This window comes from Carettochelys insculpta, chromosome 17, assembly GCF_033958435.1.
Source record: "Carettochelys insculpta isolate YL-2023 chromosome 17, ASM3395843v1, whole genome shotgun sequence".
Lineage (NCBI taxonomy): Eukaryota > Metazoa > Chordata > Testudines > Carettochelyidae > Carettochelys > Carettochelys insculpta.
Window position 1 is genome coordinate 12,049,442 of NC_134153.1, and position 19,916 is coordinate 12,069,357.

At 43.1% G+C, this 19,916-nt stretch overlaps 1 protein-coding gene across 1 annotated transcript in view; it reads right to left on the reverse strand.

Moving 5' to 3' along the window:
• The window catches only part of PHACTR3 (phosphatase and actin regulator 3), a 191,113-nt gene that overhangs the window by 78,727 nt on the left and 92,470 nt on the right, over positions 1–19,916 (reverse strand). The window contains exons 2-4 of the mRNA XM_075012157.1: positions 9,108–9,269; positions 7,134–7,211; positions 1,156–1,341 (exon numbers count right to left, since the gene is read on the reverse strand). Of these exons, the coding sequence (XP_074868258.1) occupies positions 1,156–1,341; positions 7,134–7,211; positions 9,108–9,269 (426 nt within the window). The remainder of the gene's footprint in view (positions 1–1,155; positions 1,342–7,133; positions 7,212–9,107; positions 9,270–19,916) is intronic.

A 19,916-nucleotide genomic window follows, 5' to 3' on the forward strand; every position in this document is an offset into this window, starting at 1 on the left:
ACTGCAATCCACTGGCAAAATGTGCGTCTTGTCTCCTGGTGACTGACCCACAGAGAGATGACAATCTACTGTTACCAGTTACTCTCTTAGGCTATGGCTAGACTAGAGTTGCTCTTTCAGGATACAAATGTATCCCAAAATAGCAACTCCGTGGCTACTCACACCGCTTGAAATAGTGCAGGTATTTGGAGCATGGTATTCCGTTTCTGCTACCCGGCGTTATGAGAGGAGTAGAAGAAACCTCGAAATAGCCACTTATTTCAAAATTCGGTGCCGTTTGGACAGCACCAAGTTCAAAATATGCTAACTCAAAATTGTGTAAATTATTTCAAGTTAGGGGAATAGTGTAGCCTAGCCTTAGTTCAAGTGGCTGAAATCTGCATGATGGCTATAAAGGTTTTAACTCACTGAGCGGTTATGTTGCTGCAGGATAAAATGTGTTTGTTTTGGTTTTTTTTATTTTGTTTTAATACAATCCCAGGAACCTGTATACAAAACACTGTGTTAAAAGAACATTACATTGGAAAAGTCACACCCTCGACATTTAAGAAATGTCAGCATTCAGGCAGAATTGTGGCACTGAAAGATTCCTACTGCCAAAGGTGTCCTCAACCAGCCACTTAGGTAAGCTTTCCATCAGCTTTTCAGTGCTAGAACAGTGCAAAGCCGACTTAGCCAGGTCCAAATCCTCGTTTTGTATTCAGTGCTAGGTCAAAATATAGGGTTGTTTAGGGCAAGGGAACTTGGTTTGTGTTTATCTGTACTATTGATACAGGCCTGTTCATTTTAGTAATTGAAATATCTTATAAATATTGTTTCCTAATCCCAGCTCAGGTGGTGATATATGCGTGCGTGTCCCTTACAGTCCAGATGCCATTGTACTGGTCCCCCTGTCTTCCCATCATGCAGCCAATATGGCATGGTGTCAAAGCAGTCTCTCTTATGTGTGCAACTCATCCCAGCATGCCTGGTTTTGTGTGTCCCTCAGCAACCTGGAGGTCTCATAAATCACTGTTCTTACAGAACTGATTGATTGGTAACCTGGTCTGGAGGAGACTGAGCTGAACACGGGGCTCTGCCTCTCTGAGGCACCAATTCATTGGATCTGATGTAAGGCAGCTCAATAGAAACACTTAGGCATTTTATATACAGTACCTGCATCGTCTTTCAGCTCCTCTGAGTGCAGCTCCTCGCCAAGTGAGGTTGCATTTGTTACTGTTACTGAAGCTGTACTGTCCTGCTGCATCTCTTCTGAGGTAAGTGCCTGGTATACAGGGGATGAAGGGTCACTCTGCACTGATCTGGTGGCGCCGTCAGCAGCACATGCTTTGCCTCCAGCATCTAAAACATCAGAGCATTTAATTTTAACGAAGCCACCAGCTGTAAAAGTGAAAACATCCTGCCATTCTTATTCATTACCGTGATGGACTAGTAGTCCATCGCTTACATGGCTGAGTTCCTCGCAAGAACTGGCTTTGGCAGCACCTGTCCTTTCCAGAGGTGATGACTGCTTGCAGCTCCCACTGACATCGGCAAATACTCAGCACCTCTGAGGACCAGGCCACTGATATCTGGCTGCCTCAGGCTACGTCCACACTAGGCAAAGTAAGCTGGCCACAGATGCACAAGTCTAGCTACAGTAACTGCACAGCTAAGATCGATGTATCTGTCCTCGGCTAACTTGGCTGTCTATATTGCGGAAGGTTTCTCACATTGACTTCCCTTCCTCCTTGCATCTTGCAAGGAGTACAGAGGTCAACTGAGCCCCTGAGAGGTCAATTTTGCATATCCATACTAGACACGTGAAATTGAACCCTGGAAGGTTGATCTTTCAGGGTAGTATAGACATAGCCTCAGCATGCATTAGAGAGGGTCCATCTTAGACACCCAACTTGTAAAATGATGGCTTAAATATTTGGGCACAACTGAAATCCAAATCTCCCTCCATATAGGGCCAGATTCTGATACTCTCCACTCAGGATTGAGGTTTGCTGCTGCTAATCCCATCAGCTGTAAGCATTCTGACACCTTTTTACATCTTACTTATTTCCCAACCCAGGCAAGAGTTGCTAACAGGAATACAAACTATGTTGTCTTCCCTGATCCTCCCCCAGCAATTTACAGGCTCAACGCAACTGCTGCAGATCAAGAAATTACTTCTAGCTTGGGCCAGCTCTCTCCAATGATTTGTGTTTGAGTGTGTGTGTGTACTATATTTCACAATCCTTGATGCTCCTCAGAAGATGTTGATGACAAGGCCGTCTTCTCCTTGTAATGATTTCATTACAAGTTTCTTAAACAGGGATTTAAGGGATTTAATGTTCACCGACCACTTTTTTATTTTTTAATATTGAGACCATTTACAGAGTATCCAAATTCAGCTTACAAATTCTGCAGAGCTCCTGCAATATTTTTGCAAGCTGAGATCATCCAATCTGCCTCATAATCACGTTCGGTGAAAAGTTACTGTTCTTAAAATAGCCCCAGCAGTAGCACAGTTGCTATGATACAAGGAAAGGTGGGGGGGAAGTTCATTGCCTATGTTTCAGCTGATTGTGAAGCCAGCCTATACATAATCACTGGCACATGAACAGCTGTCTGCGCTCTTTGTAAGACACAGCTTTTCTTCCAGTGCAATAAAACATTTTACATTTGATCAAATCCAGGCTTCCCAGCTAAAAACAACACAGGGAAAGCTCCATAAAATGTTTCCAAGGTGCGGAATGAGTGGCTCTGCTTTTTTAAGTGCCTTGTGTTCTCCAGCAGAGAGACGCTGCTTTGGCAAGCCACCAAATGCTGTGCCACAATAATAATGATACCGAGACAGAATGTTATCTCCTTTCAGTCATTGCCTAGGAAAACTGCAAGAACTCAGGAAATAATCAGAAGACAGCTGCATTGATGACCTTCTAGGACTGTGAATTAAGAGGTTCCTGTCCAGAGCTGATCACAGTAGAGAGGTGTCAGGAGATGGATGCGAGTGCATTGATTTGCAGACGTGATACCTACCCCAAAGATTTTTGAGCAAGGGTGTGGGGAAAACAATAACTGTATTCCCCACAGGTAAGGAAAATGGTAGAGAATCTGCACCATTAAGAAGGCTGCAGAAAGTTCTCTCAGGAAGAAGCAATGCTCTTCCATGCTGGAATCATGAGCCCACCACCATAGAATGCAATCAAGCAACAAACCTTATCATGAACTTGCTGCTGCCCTAGAAGTGCTGAGATGCATGTGTATGTCCCTGAGTGAGGAAGGAAATCCTCAGAAGAGGCTCATGTTGGTCAGAGTTAACAGAAGACAGCAACTGATGGTTAATAAAGGCACTGTGTAACTTCCAGTAGTGCCCACTGATGTCAGCTTAGGTCAGGCCTACGGTAGAAAAGAAATTAGACCTAAGATTCTCACCTCCAACTACAAGAATTACGTAGCTGGAGTTGACCTGCCTTAGATCGAATTTCAGGCACTGTGGGAGGTCAATGAGAGAAACTCTCCTGTTGATTTCCTGATCTATGTTGCCATGAAGAGTACTGTGATCAACTGGGGCACCTTCGTGGCTTGATTTAGTGTGGTCCTGGTAGTTGCGCTATACCAAACCCAAGAAGACCGACTGCAGCAGCATTGATCTTCCCCTTAGTGTATATGTAACCTTATGCTACACTGTCCCTAGCCCTTACTCAGCCATGCAGAGGAGGAGAGGGGAGTGAGGGCTGCTCACATTGTGGCACTCGTCACGAGACAGCAGTGAGCAGGTACTGCTTGCCGGCTACTCCCTGCTAAGCATAAGTGGGCCTGGGCTGTTAGCAGAAGTTCTGCCCAGCTGCGTGGCACATGGGAGAGGAAAGAGAAGAGTAAATTGCTCTTTGAGATGGAGGAGAAGGTGCTAACTTACCACCCGTCCACAAAGCAAGACAGAGAGAGAAGAGGAACTGCTCTGGTGGATAGTACGTCCCTGTGCTGCTCTTGAACTGAAGCAGCTCCTGCTTCAGACCTTTCCCTGAGCTGGGCAGAACAAGCCTGTTAAGAAGATCGCATGGTGTACTGCAGTAAGTTAGCTAACAGAGGTGCACTCTGATGGAGTGTCTCTCTGTGGCTATAAAGGTGTGAGAGAGGGTGACTAGGGTTCTGTCCTGATCTTATTCTCATGTTGCCTGGGTTATTTTACTGAGTAGGTACCATCATGGGGTAGTAGTCACCTAAATACCCATGTGAATCCCACCCCAGTTCTCCAGGGCAGCAGAGGCCTGAAGAGAAGCCAAGGATTTAGAGATTTACTGTGATGTGCTTAGCATAATGCTGCTGCTCTGACAATTGCCATTTATTGCAGTGACTGTCCATTTAAAAAAAAAAAAAGGATGGACTCTGAAAAGATTAGGATACAACTGCTGCAGCATTATCATTGGCTGAGTAGGTTTCTCATCAGTTATTGAAAGAGATTCTGGGCAATTTTTAACAGTAGTTAATAAATGACATGTTAATAAAGCAATAAAATAGCTTTTGAAATTCAAAGCATCCATTGTGTCAGAAGGAAATAGCATGGAGCATATTATATTATCCTTGGTTGCCCATAACTCTCACTGTCCCATCTAGACAACTGTGTGGCATTGTAAATTTGCCTGACGGTTTTATAAGCTCCATGTAACTGTAACACAGAGAAGTTTAAAAATAAATGGGGATCGGGGGAAGAGGAGAATAACCAGTCAGTCTGTTTCCAAGTGACCATTTAAAATCCCTATTCTCATTAGTCTCTGCTTATTAAACTGGACTTATTTGATTTTTTGCTAGAGTTGTTCTAATACAAAGCCTTCATTCAGTCAGGTCTCAGTGACTAGTGAAAAGCTGCTCCAGTCCTGCTGATATTGGCCTTAATGTGTCCATCACTTGTCTGCACTGCTCCCTTAAAAACCTACAGCTCCCCAGGTCTTGAAATTCACAGACGGGTGAATAAAAGCATCTACACAAGCCCTGAGAAGGCCACTAGCTATCTAAATAAACCTACACACAGCTAGACACGCACCCCTACTTGTTTTCTTGGTGCTTGGCCATGTATTAGGATAATACACTGAATAGGAATGTAATTTCAAAAGCGCACTAATGTGTTGCACGTTAATTGGTCAGCATAAGCCCTACTGCTGCCCTTTGATTATCCTAGACGACAGGGTGACCAATGCGTAGCTCTTGAGCCACATGTGGCTCTTTGAGCAATTAAATGCAGCGCCAGCTCGAAGCTGTGCACCGGGAGTGTCCATCGGCTGCTTTGCACATGCACCGCAGCTCTTGGTGGGAAAAGCAGGTGGAGGCAGTGGCAGCCGCGCCAGTGAGCTGACGGCATGGAGTCTGAGCAGGAGACTAGGAGTGCCTGGCTCTGGAGGAGGGGGAGGGTATTGAGCCACATATTATATATTTATTTTCATTTATTCATTTCATTTATTATTATATATTTATTATCAATATATAGATAGATACAAATAAATATATAATATATCTCTCTTTGCACTCTAGCGTTACTCTTAGTTCCTATCTGCTTGGCCACCCCTGCTATATCAAAATGCTCAGTACTACCTGAAAGCACAATGAGAAGCCTTTTGGGCACACTGGTGGCACCTACATGGAACAGTTAATGTGCATTAGGTTATTGTGCTCTAGAAACCACAGCCCTGTAATGCACCTTATCCCACCATGCAGAGAAGCCGTCAGACTTACATTTAGCTACCTAATCGTGTCACTATGAAACCAGACCAAATATAGGTCTAGAATAAAGAGCAAAAGAGTTCAGGCTTTGACAGCCAAAACTATGAAAACCTTCTATTTTAAAATAAAAAGTAACAGGTCATGTGGCTGGTTTATAGCATGTACTAAAGTACATATGTATAGCTTTACTGCAGTAACGACAGATTTCTCTATTTAAAATGCCCACTTTCTATTCAGTTACTCTCCATCCCTTGCCCCATCAAGTGTCATTAGGAGGATTATTTATAGACTTGAGATTTTGTTTTAAATAAGGCAAAATACTTATTATTGCTCCTATTAGTTTCAGTAAAATATTTCACCTCCCCGATTGACTGACTCAGAAGTCCCCCCTTGCCTCATAACACCATCTGTCAGCAAGTTCTCAGCCTGAAGGGGGAGAGGTTTTTGTTTTCAACCTATCTTAAAAAATAGGACTGTCAGCAGTTGGGTCTGTACTGCTGGAAACACAGCAAACCTGGCAGAATCCTGAACTTTCTCGGGAATGGGTCTCTCTTGTTCCCTTAGGGTAGGTTTACACTTATTGGGAAATCAATGCTGTGACAATCAATCCCCCCCCCAAGAGGTCAATTTAGTAGGTCTTGTCAAGACCCTCTACATCAACCCCGATCACTCTCTCGTTGACTCCAGTACTTCACTGGAATGGGAAGCATAAGGGGAGTTTATAAGAGAAACTCTCCACAGCAGGCAACTTGATTTAAAATACATCAACTTTAGTTACACTATTCACGTACCTGGAGCTGTGTACCTTAGACTGACATTTCCCCACAGCCCCAGTGTAGACCTGCCTTAAATCTCTCTCAGGGAGTTCTTAGACAAGCAACATACAGAATCACAAACCTTCCTGCATATGTATGGCAAGTTAGCATCTCACACTTATTCATTGCTTTACATTTGTTTTTTTATTTAGGTAAGCTTTTAAAAATAACTGTACTAAATGCCTCACTCTTCTGTATGAATTGAGAACTGATATACTGATAATACGCTTTGTGCTAAACTTGGTTTACTGGAAAATAGGGATTAAGATAATTTTATGAGATTTGAATTAATGGATTGTACTTGCTAGTTTCATTACTGAATACTATTGTACAGCCAAATTCATATTCATAGAACCTTTACTGAGGTTCTTGGCAATTTGTGTAGAAAAGCTGATGTCACTTCCGCAAACCAGTTGAATTCATGTCTTGGGTAAATCTCCAGGCTGTGGAATGGCTCTTAAGATAGAGTTAAACCATAAATCACACAGGATATCAGGTATGAAACTGATCCCATGATTGTTTTCCCTCCCACACCCACCCTGACTCTGGGCATTTATTATTTCTTGGAATTACATGCATCCAGCCCTCGTGTAAAGAAAAATTGAGTAAAAACAGACGTGTTTTACTTGCCATGTTCCATCATTTCCAGGAGACCTTTCTTAATGAGTTCATCCCGACCTTGCCTTGCAGTAATCTTCTTCTCCAACACTGCAGAAAGCGATAGCAAATCATAGAAAATCAGAGCAAGCAATGGAGGGAAGTGAACACTCAGTATGAAACCTGCCACTGCTGGGTACTCTTCAGTCCCAAATGCAATGAGTTAACCAAGGGAGGACCACACAGTTGGAGGTTTAGGGGCAATTGTGGATTTTGATGGGCTGGCCAGTTCAGTGTGCTTTCAGTGCTAGAATAGCAGCAGTGTTGTGAGCCAAAGGTGCTGAAATAGCAAAGCTTTCAAAAGTCAGAGCAATCATATGCATATTCACATCCAAATTTCTGGGGTGTTCCAGACTCAGTCTTTGATTAACCTCATTACAGACAAAGGTGCCAGCTGTGTGGTTTTCCAGCTAAACTTTCTCCAAGTTCAGGAGCCGTTCAGCTCTTGATATGTGTTCAGGCCTCCCATGCAAGGAAACTCCCTTAGGAGAGAAGATGACTACAAACTTCATTTAGGTTTGCATGTTACACAATAGTAATTTGTGACTGAACATATTAAATTAGAACTTATTGAATTGCTAGAATTCATTTCTATGTCCTTTGGAAATAAACTAAGGGTGTCTGGGTCCAAAGATGTTTTTGGTATTTTGCTTTGAGTGCAACAGGATAACAGTTATTTCTCTTTCTGACCATAACATTCATTTTCCATTATATCTGTTGCTGGTGACTACCATAGTAGAATAACATTATGTTTAGAGTTCCTGCCCAAAAACAAGGATTTAAAAATAAGTTTAAACACAGTATACATGTACAAAAATACATGGTTAGGAATTGAAAAAATTACCACCAGGAACCAGAAACCTCAATTATGTGGTGTATGGCTACCATTTGGATGTAAAGCTTTGGGAGAGGTCGCTAAACTGTAGGAAGTAGAGATGGTCATGTAGTATTACTCAGAGTCATTTTCTCATGCATTTTAATATTTTTCTTAAGTAAGTTATCTGGTTTAACCCGTTTTTGTAATATTCAGCCTAGTACTCTTGTTTTTATCTTTGAATTCTGAATGCAGAGGGCCAGAGGGGCACCAACATGTAGTCACGGAGCTGTAGCAGTGTAAGCCACTGTCTCTCTGATGTGCATTAACCCTGACTTGTTGAATGTCATTCTTGAAAGTATTTCAACTGATGTCATTCTGTCACCTCTCTGCTAAGTGCCAACACTGGCTCAGTTACAAAGTTGTGGTTTTATTTGAGTGTGGAAACACATCATATGTACAACAGGAAAACCCGCATTGATACTATTGACTTATTTCACAAAACCCACTATGGCTATGTCTACAATAGCACCCTAAATTCAAAATAAGATATGTAATTTGCACTGTGTATCTTATTCTAAGTTTATTTTGCAATAGGCTATTTTGGCAATGGGCACTGTCTAAACAGTAAAAAATGTTGAAATAATATGCTATTTCAAAGCATCCCATACTCTTCCTACAATGAGGAGTACAGGGATGCTGAAATAGAGCGCCCATTATTTTGAAAAATATTTTGAAATACCGTGTGTGTTTCAAAGATGTGGCATAGCTGTGCCATGTAGACATAGTGTAAGAGCCCGTCAGTGGTAACTACTTTGAGACACATCTGATGAAGGGCTAATTCCAGGTAGCCAGGGAAGGTTCACTTAGCCTTTCTGGGGATTTTAGGTAGTTGGAAGGACCAGTCATGAAATTTGTTCTGCACTGGGCTTTACTAGACAGGCCAGACTTGGATAACCTCACGTATTTTCAGCACCTTACTCCAGGAGTGGTCCTCTGGCTTCAATGGCAGCACTATTCATGCGTTATTATTCAGCGTAAGGTATTACAGTCTGGCATTTAAATTAGCAGGCCCTGATAATGCTGCAGCATGGCAGAACCAGGGAGGTGAGGCAGCGGACCTCTCCCCCTACCTGCTGATGTTTGCTTTAGTTTCTCGTTTTTCTTTTTCCTCCACTTCCATGGTTTGAAGATCCTGCCCAGTGTTGCCAGCTTGCTGTTCCTTCTCACCGGCGGTGTTCTAATCCCTGAGACCAGATATTCAGAATGCATTGCAGGGGACTGCTCCATCTCATCTGAGAGGCAAAAACAGAACAAAACTGCTGGTTAAAAGAAAATAAGGCAAGGCTTAGTAGGGTTGGGAAAAATATGGTGGTTATTCTAGCATTCAGTTTAGTCACCAAGAAATGTACTGCAAGCCAGGGAAATGCAGTGTTGGACCAAATCCTCTCATGCTGAGCAGGGAGATATGTGCCAGTCTGGCTTCTTTTACTGCAGTGGGGACCTTTCAGGGGATTGTACCGCACTTGTCATCACTGGCTCCTAGCATCTGCTATCTGAGGGACTCTGTTGCATCTCCCTTCCCCACCCAGCTCATAGTTTATGAGCTCTAGTGGAGGAGATATGCTTAATTTGTGCACCCCCACTCTGCCCTGGCCATGCTATCATCTTGGCCAGCAATGTTTTCTTTTTTGAATGAGTCCCTCCAGCCCTTCCCCTGCCCCAGGGAGGTGTTGACCTTGTACCTCTTCTTCCCTCCACATATCTTCTGTTTCCTCCATGAGAGAGTCCTCTGCCAGGCTCTTACTCCAACAGAAGCACGGGATGAATGTGGCCATGTGCGAGAAAGGGAAAGACTATCTTTTCACGTTCTGTTTGAGATGGGTGTCTACTTTCTTCCTTGGATTCCTATGAAGGAACCAAACTGGAAGTGAAGTGAAGGGAAGGAGCTTTGTGCTACAACCCACAAGACCTGTGAGTCTCAGGCTGTATTCCTGAGTAAGGACAGCCCAGTGGGTGGAACACGACCCTGCAACATGCCAGACAATTGTTCAGTTCCACGCTCTGTCACATGTCTCCAGTGTGACATTGGGCAAGCCACTTTCTCTCTGTGCTGCTTATCCAGGGATGTGATAGTGCTTCTTTACCTCACATGAGGTGTTGCGTGGAATAACGATATTAGAGTGAAATGCGCAAGTGCTAGTGTAACCGGGCGCACGTGAGTACCCAAGGTCAGTAGATCGTAATAATAACTGCTGCAACAGCACCTAAGGGTTAAACTGCTCTTTCCAGCTTTAAAGTGGTTTATAGGAATGGATTAATTTATGCCACTGCTGTGTGGTAGTGAATGTTAGCTCCTTTCCACATGTGTGGAAAAGGAGCACAGAGAAGTTAAAGCAGGCATTTGTACAAGTGATCCCTGATTTTGGGTGCCCAGACTGAGACACCTGGGGTCTGGCTTTCTGAGCTGCTGATTAAACACAGCTCCTAACGTTGGAAACTCAGCACTTTTGTGGGAATCAGGCCCACGTGGTCTCAAATTAAGCTCCTGAAACCAACAACCTTTTTGGAAAATGTGGATGGATGATGCTTGCTGAAAGTCCAAGCGTAAGTTAGTGACAGAAGTGGGATAAGTTCCTAGGAGGGGACTTCTGGTTCGCAAGTCTGTGCTCAAATCAGAGGCAGGGACAGTCTGTGTTCTATGCTTGTACAGTGCTTAGTACAGTGGGGTCCTAACTCAAATGTGGGACTCACAAATACTATGAGTAGTAATAATAGCTAAGCTTGTACCCTGACAATGACCTCTCCTCATATAACTACTGTAGGACATGATGATTTGTATGAACTGGCTCACATATTTATGTAGGAGATTAGATTGTTTGGCTTGTAGTACTTAAGAGAAACCACTAAGATCCAGGTCTGGTGACAGACTTTGCTGGGCCCCAGGAAGGGGCAGCGTCTCAGGCAGAAGAGGTGGGGCTAGTGTTAGCTTCCCCAGTCAGCCCTCAGCACTACCTGGCCCCCAGACTGCATGTGGCTCTGGTGGCAACTTAAAGGGTTGGGGGCAGGCCTGTCCTTATGGCAAGAAGAGCAAGGTGGTTGCTGTGGGACCTGTGCCTTCAAGGCCCTGTGCTCTAATTGACTATAGGATCCACTGACCACCCACTGTCAGCACGCTGTGTTAGGCCCATTCACCAGCTGAGCCCCAGTGGGGCAACGCTGGCTGGGGACTGTGGCTGCTGCTGCTCTCTGGTAGCAGAGGTGGCAACCCAGAGTCCCAGTCCCTTTTAAATGGCCAGGCCCCAGGACAACTGCCCTCTTTTCTCCCCTCCCACCCAGTGACTCTGCTACACTGATGCTTTCCTTAAGAAAGCTGGGAGAGATGGGAAAATTATAAGGCGTTTCATCCATCAAAATCATATGAGCATACAAATAATGCTTCGGGTGGGCAATGGTCTCAGACATTTTCAATATTTTGTCTTCCCATGACTGTTCATTTTGTTTATAGCCAAGCTTTGCATGGAACAGTAAAGACTGAGTAATGATAGGCTTCTGCCAGCCATTACCATGAAAGATAGTAATACAGCACCATAAACAAGGATATGGATGACATTGTTGAGATGTGTATTTGGATGCCAATATACTATTTCCCAGGAGTGTTGTATCTATCAGTCACCTAGCTATGTCATGAGAGTGCAAATTATCAAACAATTTGCATATTTCTTTCAATAGTCCATTACAATCTAAATGAGCTACGTGGAGCCAGGAGCATATGAACATGTCTGAGCTATTGGTTTCTAGAATAATAAAATGACAATAATTTGCTTTGAAAATACTGGAGAAGAAGATGAAATATGGAATTTTAATGCTAGGGCTTTTAAAAATAAAAAGGTTGACCGGGTGCAAAGTCAGTGTGAAAGTGGAGATTTCCAAGAAAACAGGAAATTGTGAAAAAAAATACTTAACACAGAGCGGTAAAGAACTCATTCTTCCTTTGTCTTTAATATTTGAAAATATTGGCATTGGAGGTGAATTATTAAATAGGAAAAAAAGCAAATACTTCATCACATCAGTTAGCAGAACTGAACAGCAGAAGTAAAGACGCTTGTTCACCTGCAATTAAGGGAAGCTGAGGAAAAAACAGAGTTAATTCTACTATTTGACTCAAAAGACTCGCATGGGCTATATTTACACAGCAGATCTATTTTGGGATACTGAAGTATACTGAAATAGTAACTTTGCATCTAAGAAATGTGCCTGGTATTTTGAAATATTTTTCAAATATCAGGTGTGCTATTTTGGTATTCCTCTACCCCTCATTGAAGGAGGAGTAAGGAGTGTCTTGAAATAGCCCAGTATTTCAAAATTTGGAGCTGGGTACACAGCACCAAGTCCTCAAATTGCCTATTTGGAAATTGACTTAAAATAGGATATTCAATTTGCGTAGCACAAATTGCATATCTTATTTCAAGGTAAGGGCACAGTGTAAACATAGTGAAGGTGGTTCACCACCTAACTCTGGAGTCATGTTCTCTGAGCATGATTGATGACACCTAAAACATAGTTACATCACTGAGTGAAAATGTAAAGACAGGTACATTCAGGAGAAAATAAACAATTAAACAGCTACTGACAGAAGCTTTCTCATCTTCCTCAGTTTTAAAGACATTTTCCAGTTTACCACGGCATTGAATGAACACCATTACTCATCTAGCAGATCAGAAGGAAATGAAATGTGTCTAATAAATAACAGGATTTTTCTGTTAGGCTCTGGACTGTGTCACATCTTGAGATGTTAATCTCTTCTTTCCTTCTTGTTCATTGGGGAAAATGTGATCTACCACTTTTGTGATCACTGGAAGACCGATGAGTCCTTGAGAAAAGAAGACTTCAGCTGTGCTGAGGGATGTTACAAGAAGGGTAATGATCAACTGTTGTCCATGTTTACTTGAAGATAGAACAAGAATTAATTGGCTTAATCTGCAACGAAAGATTTGGTTCGATAATAGGAAAAACCTTTGTCACCATTAAGGAGTTAAATACTGGAATACATTATCAAAGGAGCTGTGGGAATTCCTATCACTGGAGATTTTTAAGAACAGATTGGACAAACAGCTACACTAGGTCTGGAAAAGCATGGGCAGAGCTCAGGCTAGTTGTCCAGTTATATCCCCACTGCTGCCCCTGCTACCCTGACTACATGGCTATTTTTAACATATTGGCTTGAGCAGAGCTCGCACAGATGTGCATCCCATGAACTGCGAATTGCACCCCTATTTGAAATGCACATGTACCTTAGTCCTGCCTCTGTGTGGGAAGCTGGACCAGATGACCTCTCAAAGCCTCTTCCAGCCCTAGCTTTCTATGATTCTGGAATTCTTATGATTTCACAAGAGCAGGAATTTGCTCCATTGTCGTTGACTACACATCTTCCTTTTCTATCCCACTATTGTGATCCATAATCCTACTACCAGCCATACATCCGTTGTGGAGTATATATTTTGTAATGCATGTTGTGACTCTTAGGGATGAAAACTCTATAGCCCTGATTTCAAATACAATTTTTCTTGTGCCTTGCTTAGAATATGAGATTTGTAACTCATGAAAACGCAAGAGATGCTTACATATTTTTCATTTTGTTCCCATTGATCAGAGTCTAAAACTGACAAGAGCAAAATGTAGACTCACATTTCTAAACTGATGAGCAAGCTTATTTTGCCCACAGCACATGTGTGAATCATTCCTTGATGCACGGAGCATTTGAGTGTCCTGTGAGTTATTTCTTGATGTGTGGATCATTTGAGAAAAGAGTATATTCACCTTATGTTCAGAATCATAACATATGATAGTCTTTACCAGACTGTTATCTAGACAAGATAGACTTTGTCAACTGCAGTCTAGAAATACGTGTCTCAGAGGGGTGGTGATGTTAGTCTTTATCAGTAAAAACAATGAGGAGTCCTGTGGTACCTTAAAGATTTATTTGAGCATAAGCTTTTGTGGGTAAAAACCACTTTGTCAGATGCATCTGATGAAGTGTATTTTACCCACCAAAGCTTATGCCCAAATAAATCTGTAAGTATTTAAGGTACCACAGGATTCTTCATTGTTTTTAGAAATATATGCTAAGTTTATATCAGGAGACAGCAATGAGGTATAGTACCTGAATAAAACGTCAGCACGATAACCTTTTAACTAACGCTAGAATGCAGGAATCTGCTGGGTTTTTTTCCCCTGGTTATAGAATTGGGAAAAATAGGATGAAAATGAAACTCTGAGGCTTTAGAACTGCTCCTTACTAGAAAAACAGCAATGATAATGGAAAGTGGCAGACAGTGGATCTGCTATTATGACGATTTTAACACACTAACCAATGCAGCAGAAAGAGGCATTTAGGCCTTCCTCATGACAGCTACTGGAATGGGAATGTGATCCTTTGCAAAATTAGCCCCTTTCTAAAGCTCTTTATTGGATCCTCCATCCTGGAATTAAAGTTATGGAAAGGTCAAGGCAATCTCCAACAAGCTATTATCCCAGGGCTCGCCTACATTCTTACCCTCTGCTGCTTGAGCAGTTCCCATTGTCCTGGAAGCTTTTCAAGCATGGAAGTGGAAATTAGATGATGCCTTGGCAGGTTGCTGACCCCAAGGCATTTCATTCAGGATTTAGGCAAATGCAAAGTACTTTTTAGCACTGCCCACATGTTTCATTGACCACCTCTAGCATAACCTCACTGTAGCATCTTTGTCTGAAAGAAGGTAATCAAGACAAGCTGAGGAAATAAACCTCATTCCGAATTCTGTGCATCTCTAGCATTGTTTACTTACTGCCCAGGTATGTTCTTCAAAGCCTACAGCAGAGTTTCCAAAGACAGAAGGGGGCACTTGTATCTATTAGGAGTTGTGCAGTTGATGGTGTTCTCTCAAAGTTGTTTGCAATATTCCTACTTAATCTTGCCAGTTATTCCTTTTTTAAAAAAATTAAAGGTCCAGAAGGAAAATATCCAGGGTTCAGACCCCACTTATATTCACTAATGAAGAAGCATGAGGTGGGTCTAGCAAGGAGGGAAAAGAAGATGTATTTTATGTTTAGCAAAGCATTCAGCTTGGATGGGGTAATGAGGCATATGCTGTAGAACCTTGAGGTCTCCCAAGTGTATAGAACTGAGTTAACTTGATAATGGTGTCTTATTGCCTGGTCCTCATACCAGAGGTGCTATCCCGCCCTGGATCTGCTGCTCTCCCCACTTCAATCTCTATTGAAGGAACAGAGTTAAAAACAGTAGAGGAGTTCAAGTACCTTGGCAGTGTGATAGCCAATGATGGCTCCCTTGACAAAGAAATCAGTGTCAGAATCTGCCAGGCCAGCTGGGCACTAGGATGTCTGAGAGCATGAGTGTTGTATCAGCACAATATCCGACAGTCCACTAAACTGAAAGTGTACAAGGCTGTAGTCCTGACCAGTCTCCTGTATGGCTCTGAAACCTGGACCTTGTACAGAAAACATATAAAACTGCTGGAGCACTTCCACACACACAGCCTGAGGTCAATACTGCACATTCGATGGCAGGACAGTGTTATGAACCTGGAAGTCCTGGGCAGAGCAGGAACCACAAGCATCGAAGCCACGATTCTGAAAGCCCAGCTTCACTGGACAGGGCACATCATACGAATGGATGAGTCAAGAATCCCTAAGCAACTCCTCTACGGTGAACTCTCCCAGGGCAAAAGGAATCAAGGTGGGCCTTGTAAGAGGTATAAAGCCTGCGTGAAGGGCAACATTGCTCATGCTGATTTAAAACCAGATCAGCTAGAGCAGCATGCAAAAGACCGAAGAGGCTGACGTGCTCTCGTACAACACACGTATGACAACTTTGAAGAGCAGCGATGCATATGCCTCATTGATGCTCGTGAGAGGAAGAAAGCAACAGCAGCAGCCTCACCAACAGAGCCAGGACAATCCCCTTGCCCCCACTGTGAACGTCCATGCTGTTCAAAGCTTGGATTCCTCAGCCACATGCGAGTCCACAACCGATGAGCCTGTGCAAGCTCAAGAACGTCATCACTGGATACGACGGACTACCTACTACTATTGCCTGGTTCTTAGCTCGTCAGCTGGGGTGAGTTTCAGTTAATGTTAGTTTTGAAAAATAAGTGTGCTGATTGGTGACTTGATAAAGAATTAATGGTGGGGAGCAAAGTTATTTGACAATTGAAATTATATAGAGGGCAGCTGTCAGGAAACAGATGGCACCAGGAATAGAAAAGGTGCCACAGTGAAATGGTGTTTGACAGCTTAGTCAAACCAAAGGCAGGGCATGTGGAGTAGTGAGCAACCAGAGCAAAAGAAGGACAAATTGAGACAGGGAAGTCTTTACTGTAAGCTTGACTTTGCCTTGGATTTGAGGAACCTTTTACAATACAGAGAGGGCCGAGAGTTAACTCCATTACTTATTTTCTTTTATGGAAGAGTGTAGCAGCCCCTAGAAGGCCATTCTAGCTTATGAAATTTAGGGCAGCCTTGAAAATGCTCAGAATTATACTGAAATTGCACTGGAGCCTGTCTGTTACCCTGGCATGGTGGTAGGAGGGAATAAATTTGGCATCTTCCTCCAGTCCCTCAGGTCCTGTACTGGGCACGGCTTAGCCAGACCCAAGATTGAGTCCTTTAAGTTAAAACTCCCTGAAATATGGACACAGAAGATGAAGGCTGGAAAGGGAAGGCTAATTTTAGTGTGTGTAAGACTAATTCTCCACTAAAGACTTTGGTATGTCTCCTAACTTTATTGATGTAAATATTTGTAACAAGGCACATAGGCCACATCTGCACTAGCAAGTTCTTTCGGAAAATCAAGCCCTTTTTTGAAAGAATGTGTGGCGTGTCCACACACAAAACGTGCTCTTTTGATCCAAAATTGAAAGAGTGCGGCTCCTCTTCTGGAAGCCCTCTTCTGCTCCTGGATCTGGAAGAGTGCCTCTTTTCAAAAGCTTCTTTTGGGGGGAAAAAAAGAGCATGTGTAGATGCTCTACAGGCCCTTTTTCTTGAAAGAACAGTCCTCATAGCACTGGATTTTTCAATCCCTGGCCTGTTCTCTGGAAAGAGCGAGGGCTGTGTGGGCACTCTATCAAAAGAGTGGCTCGATCTTCTGATCCCCATTTTTTGCATGTGGACACGCCGCTCTTTCGAAAGAAGATCTTCCAGAACATCTCATCTGGAAGATCATCTTTTGAAAGATTGCTGTAGTGTAGATGTGGCCATATAGTGGTAAGGACACTAGTTTAATTGACTGATATTTGCTTACTGTAAGCAATTCTCAGATTTTGCACTGTCCAACTTAGATGGGGGAAAAAATGGAAGCTGTGGAAGACAGATGTCCTGAAGTCATAAATATAAAGGGAAGGGTCTTCCTGGCAATAAGAACCACATGAAAGAGCCCAGAGTGCTTCATCTTTATGCAAATGCTGTTTTTGGCTTCTCTGTGGTGTATCTATTTGGGAGGTAAGAAGACTACTGCACAGAATGTAGGCAGTTCCCACATGCTGCAGCAACTACTAAAGTATAATGCACACCTAAATACCAGGCAGATCCTGCAGCCAGCAAGCTGCCCAGGCTTGCCAACTCTCCAACCTCTTTCCAAAGCATTCAGCATATTTTTTGGCTTTGTGGTTAATATTTTAATTGTGTGTAATATAATGTGGTTATTGCTCTTTTTGGAGTCTGATTGCCTGGGGCTGGTCTTCACAAATATGTAAAAAATGTACAAGAAATGCGTACAACTGGAAGCCAGAGCAGACTCTGATAACCAGGAAAGGAGACCATGAGCAACAGCATGAAGTGCATTCCAGTGTGAAAGGGCATGAGAGAATCCTCACACAAGGGTATGTAAGCACAAGCTTAGCCCATAGCAGGGACTTAACATAGGTAGAGCTGCTTGCTATTCCAGTCACGTGGCCCTTTGACACCACTCCCAGAAGTAATGATCCCAACAGTGGTGTTTCTGGATTCTGGAATGTGGACTGGAGAATGCTGTTGTGGTTGGATTTTCAGAACTCTGTAAATGAAGTTACCACAACCAGGAATGCTTAGACAGGAAGACAGTTGCTGCTTTGATTGTTTGGCGGTTATCCCACCAGCAAACTTACACCCCTTGCATTGTCTTTTATCTTTTGTATGTGTGGTAAATAGTGAGCAGCCTTGCTAGGAAAATATACATTTCCAGACTAAATCAGCCCACTGGTCATCTCAGACTGGTGGCTTGTACCAAATGCTTCAGAGGAAAGAGCAAAAAAATGGACAGATAAGCACACTGGAGATTAAAGCTCTGTTAATCAGCTGGCTCCTCCTACATGTTCAGTCATCAGGGTAGCCCACTGTCTGGGATATCTCAACTTGAAGTCATGGTGAGTGGTGTCACGGAATAAAGCAGGAAGTAGGGGAGAGTACCATTTTGAAGGACAAGCTTCTAAGCAGAGATCAGAACAACTGGGTTAGTTGAATGACGAGAGAACTGCTGGGGACTGATATCCCAGTTGTGCTGAGCATTGACTTCTGTTGAAGCTGGAGGTGCTCAGCACCTCAGCAAATCAGGTCCAATAGAGTAGGCGTCCTGGTGTTCTTCCTTTGTCATTGAAAATCTTGTTGGTTGGGATTGAAGCACGTAAACTCTTATTCCTACCCATCCCCAATCCTGTGGGATTTCCTGGTGAGATGTCAGCTGCTCTGCTTGGGGAACTTCTCCTATTCCAGAGGGTGACGACTGGCTATTTTTTCAAGCTAAACTGCCTGCAAATTTTGTTGTCTCGTGTGTTAACTATGTTCTGAGTGTCTGGGTTCTGCAAGTTGGGTCCATATTTTGGGATTTGTCCTGCTGCTGAGCCAGAGAGGCTATAGTTTGATGTCCAGAGTACTGATTACAGCAACTGCTGTAATTCACAGTGTGGAATCGGTATGGCTGTTAGGCACATCAAGAACCAGAGTTGAGTTAAGCCAGCCTGCTGCAGAGTGGAGCTGTAAGAGCCCTGGAATGTACTGTTGTGAATATGCAAAGTGGCCCCAGGGAAGTGAGTCTGTGCAACTGCCAAGAAGTCCAGAGTTTATCAACATATTGTGCATTTTGATAACTTAATGATAAGAGAAGTCATGCCTGAACAAATCTCTTGTGCCTCACTGAGGGAGAAACCCCTGAAAACCTACAAACTGAAAGCATCTGAAGAATAACGCTGCAGACAAGAGCGGTGGGAAAATTTTTGAGAGGCAAGGCATGCTCTGCTTTCTGATGAATCCATTTGTCATGCAGCTCTGGGGCATTTCTCCCATATTGTCATTGCATCTGTCTTTGCACCTCAGCCACTATTAAAAATGGATGAGGAGGCTCCCTCTGAAATTAGCTGACCCTTTGGCCAAAGGCGCTGTGGGAAGAATTGCAATGACCTTTAGGCTTTTGATACAGATGTACCTTTACATTGTTACTGGTAGAGTCTTTGGGATTTCAGCAATGACAATGTATAATGTGACAGGGTCAGGCCAGGTCAGGGCTAGCTGAGAAAGGAAGAGAATGATCTGGTTAAACTAACAGGGATACTTCAGGGTGGTAAGGAGGCAGCAGGACTCTGATCCTGGAAAATCAGTGGTCCACATATCCATGGATATTGCTGGAAGAGAGAAGGCCAGATTTGGGAGTTTCAACCTGTACTTCTGTTCTATTACTGCTTCCATTTAAGGTATCCTCTGTTCAAAATTTCCCTTCTCAGACTCTCTCTTGTCCCACAGCTCAGCTTCTTTAGAATAATAATAATAATAATAATAGACAGATCATGGGCCAGATTCATCCCCAGGGTAATCTCCCCATTGACAGTTACCTCAAGGATGAATCTGACCTAGCAAATCTGTGTTTCCTCCTTCAGTTTCATGAAGATGCAGGAAAAGCCTTAAGAAAACAGGCT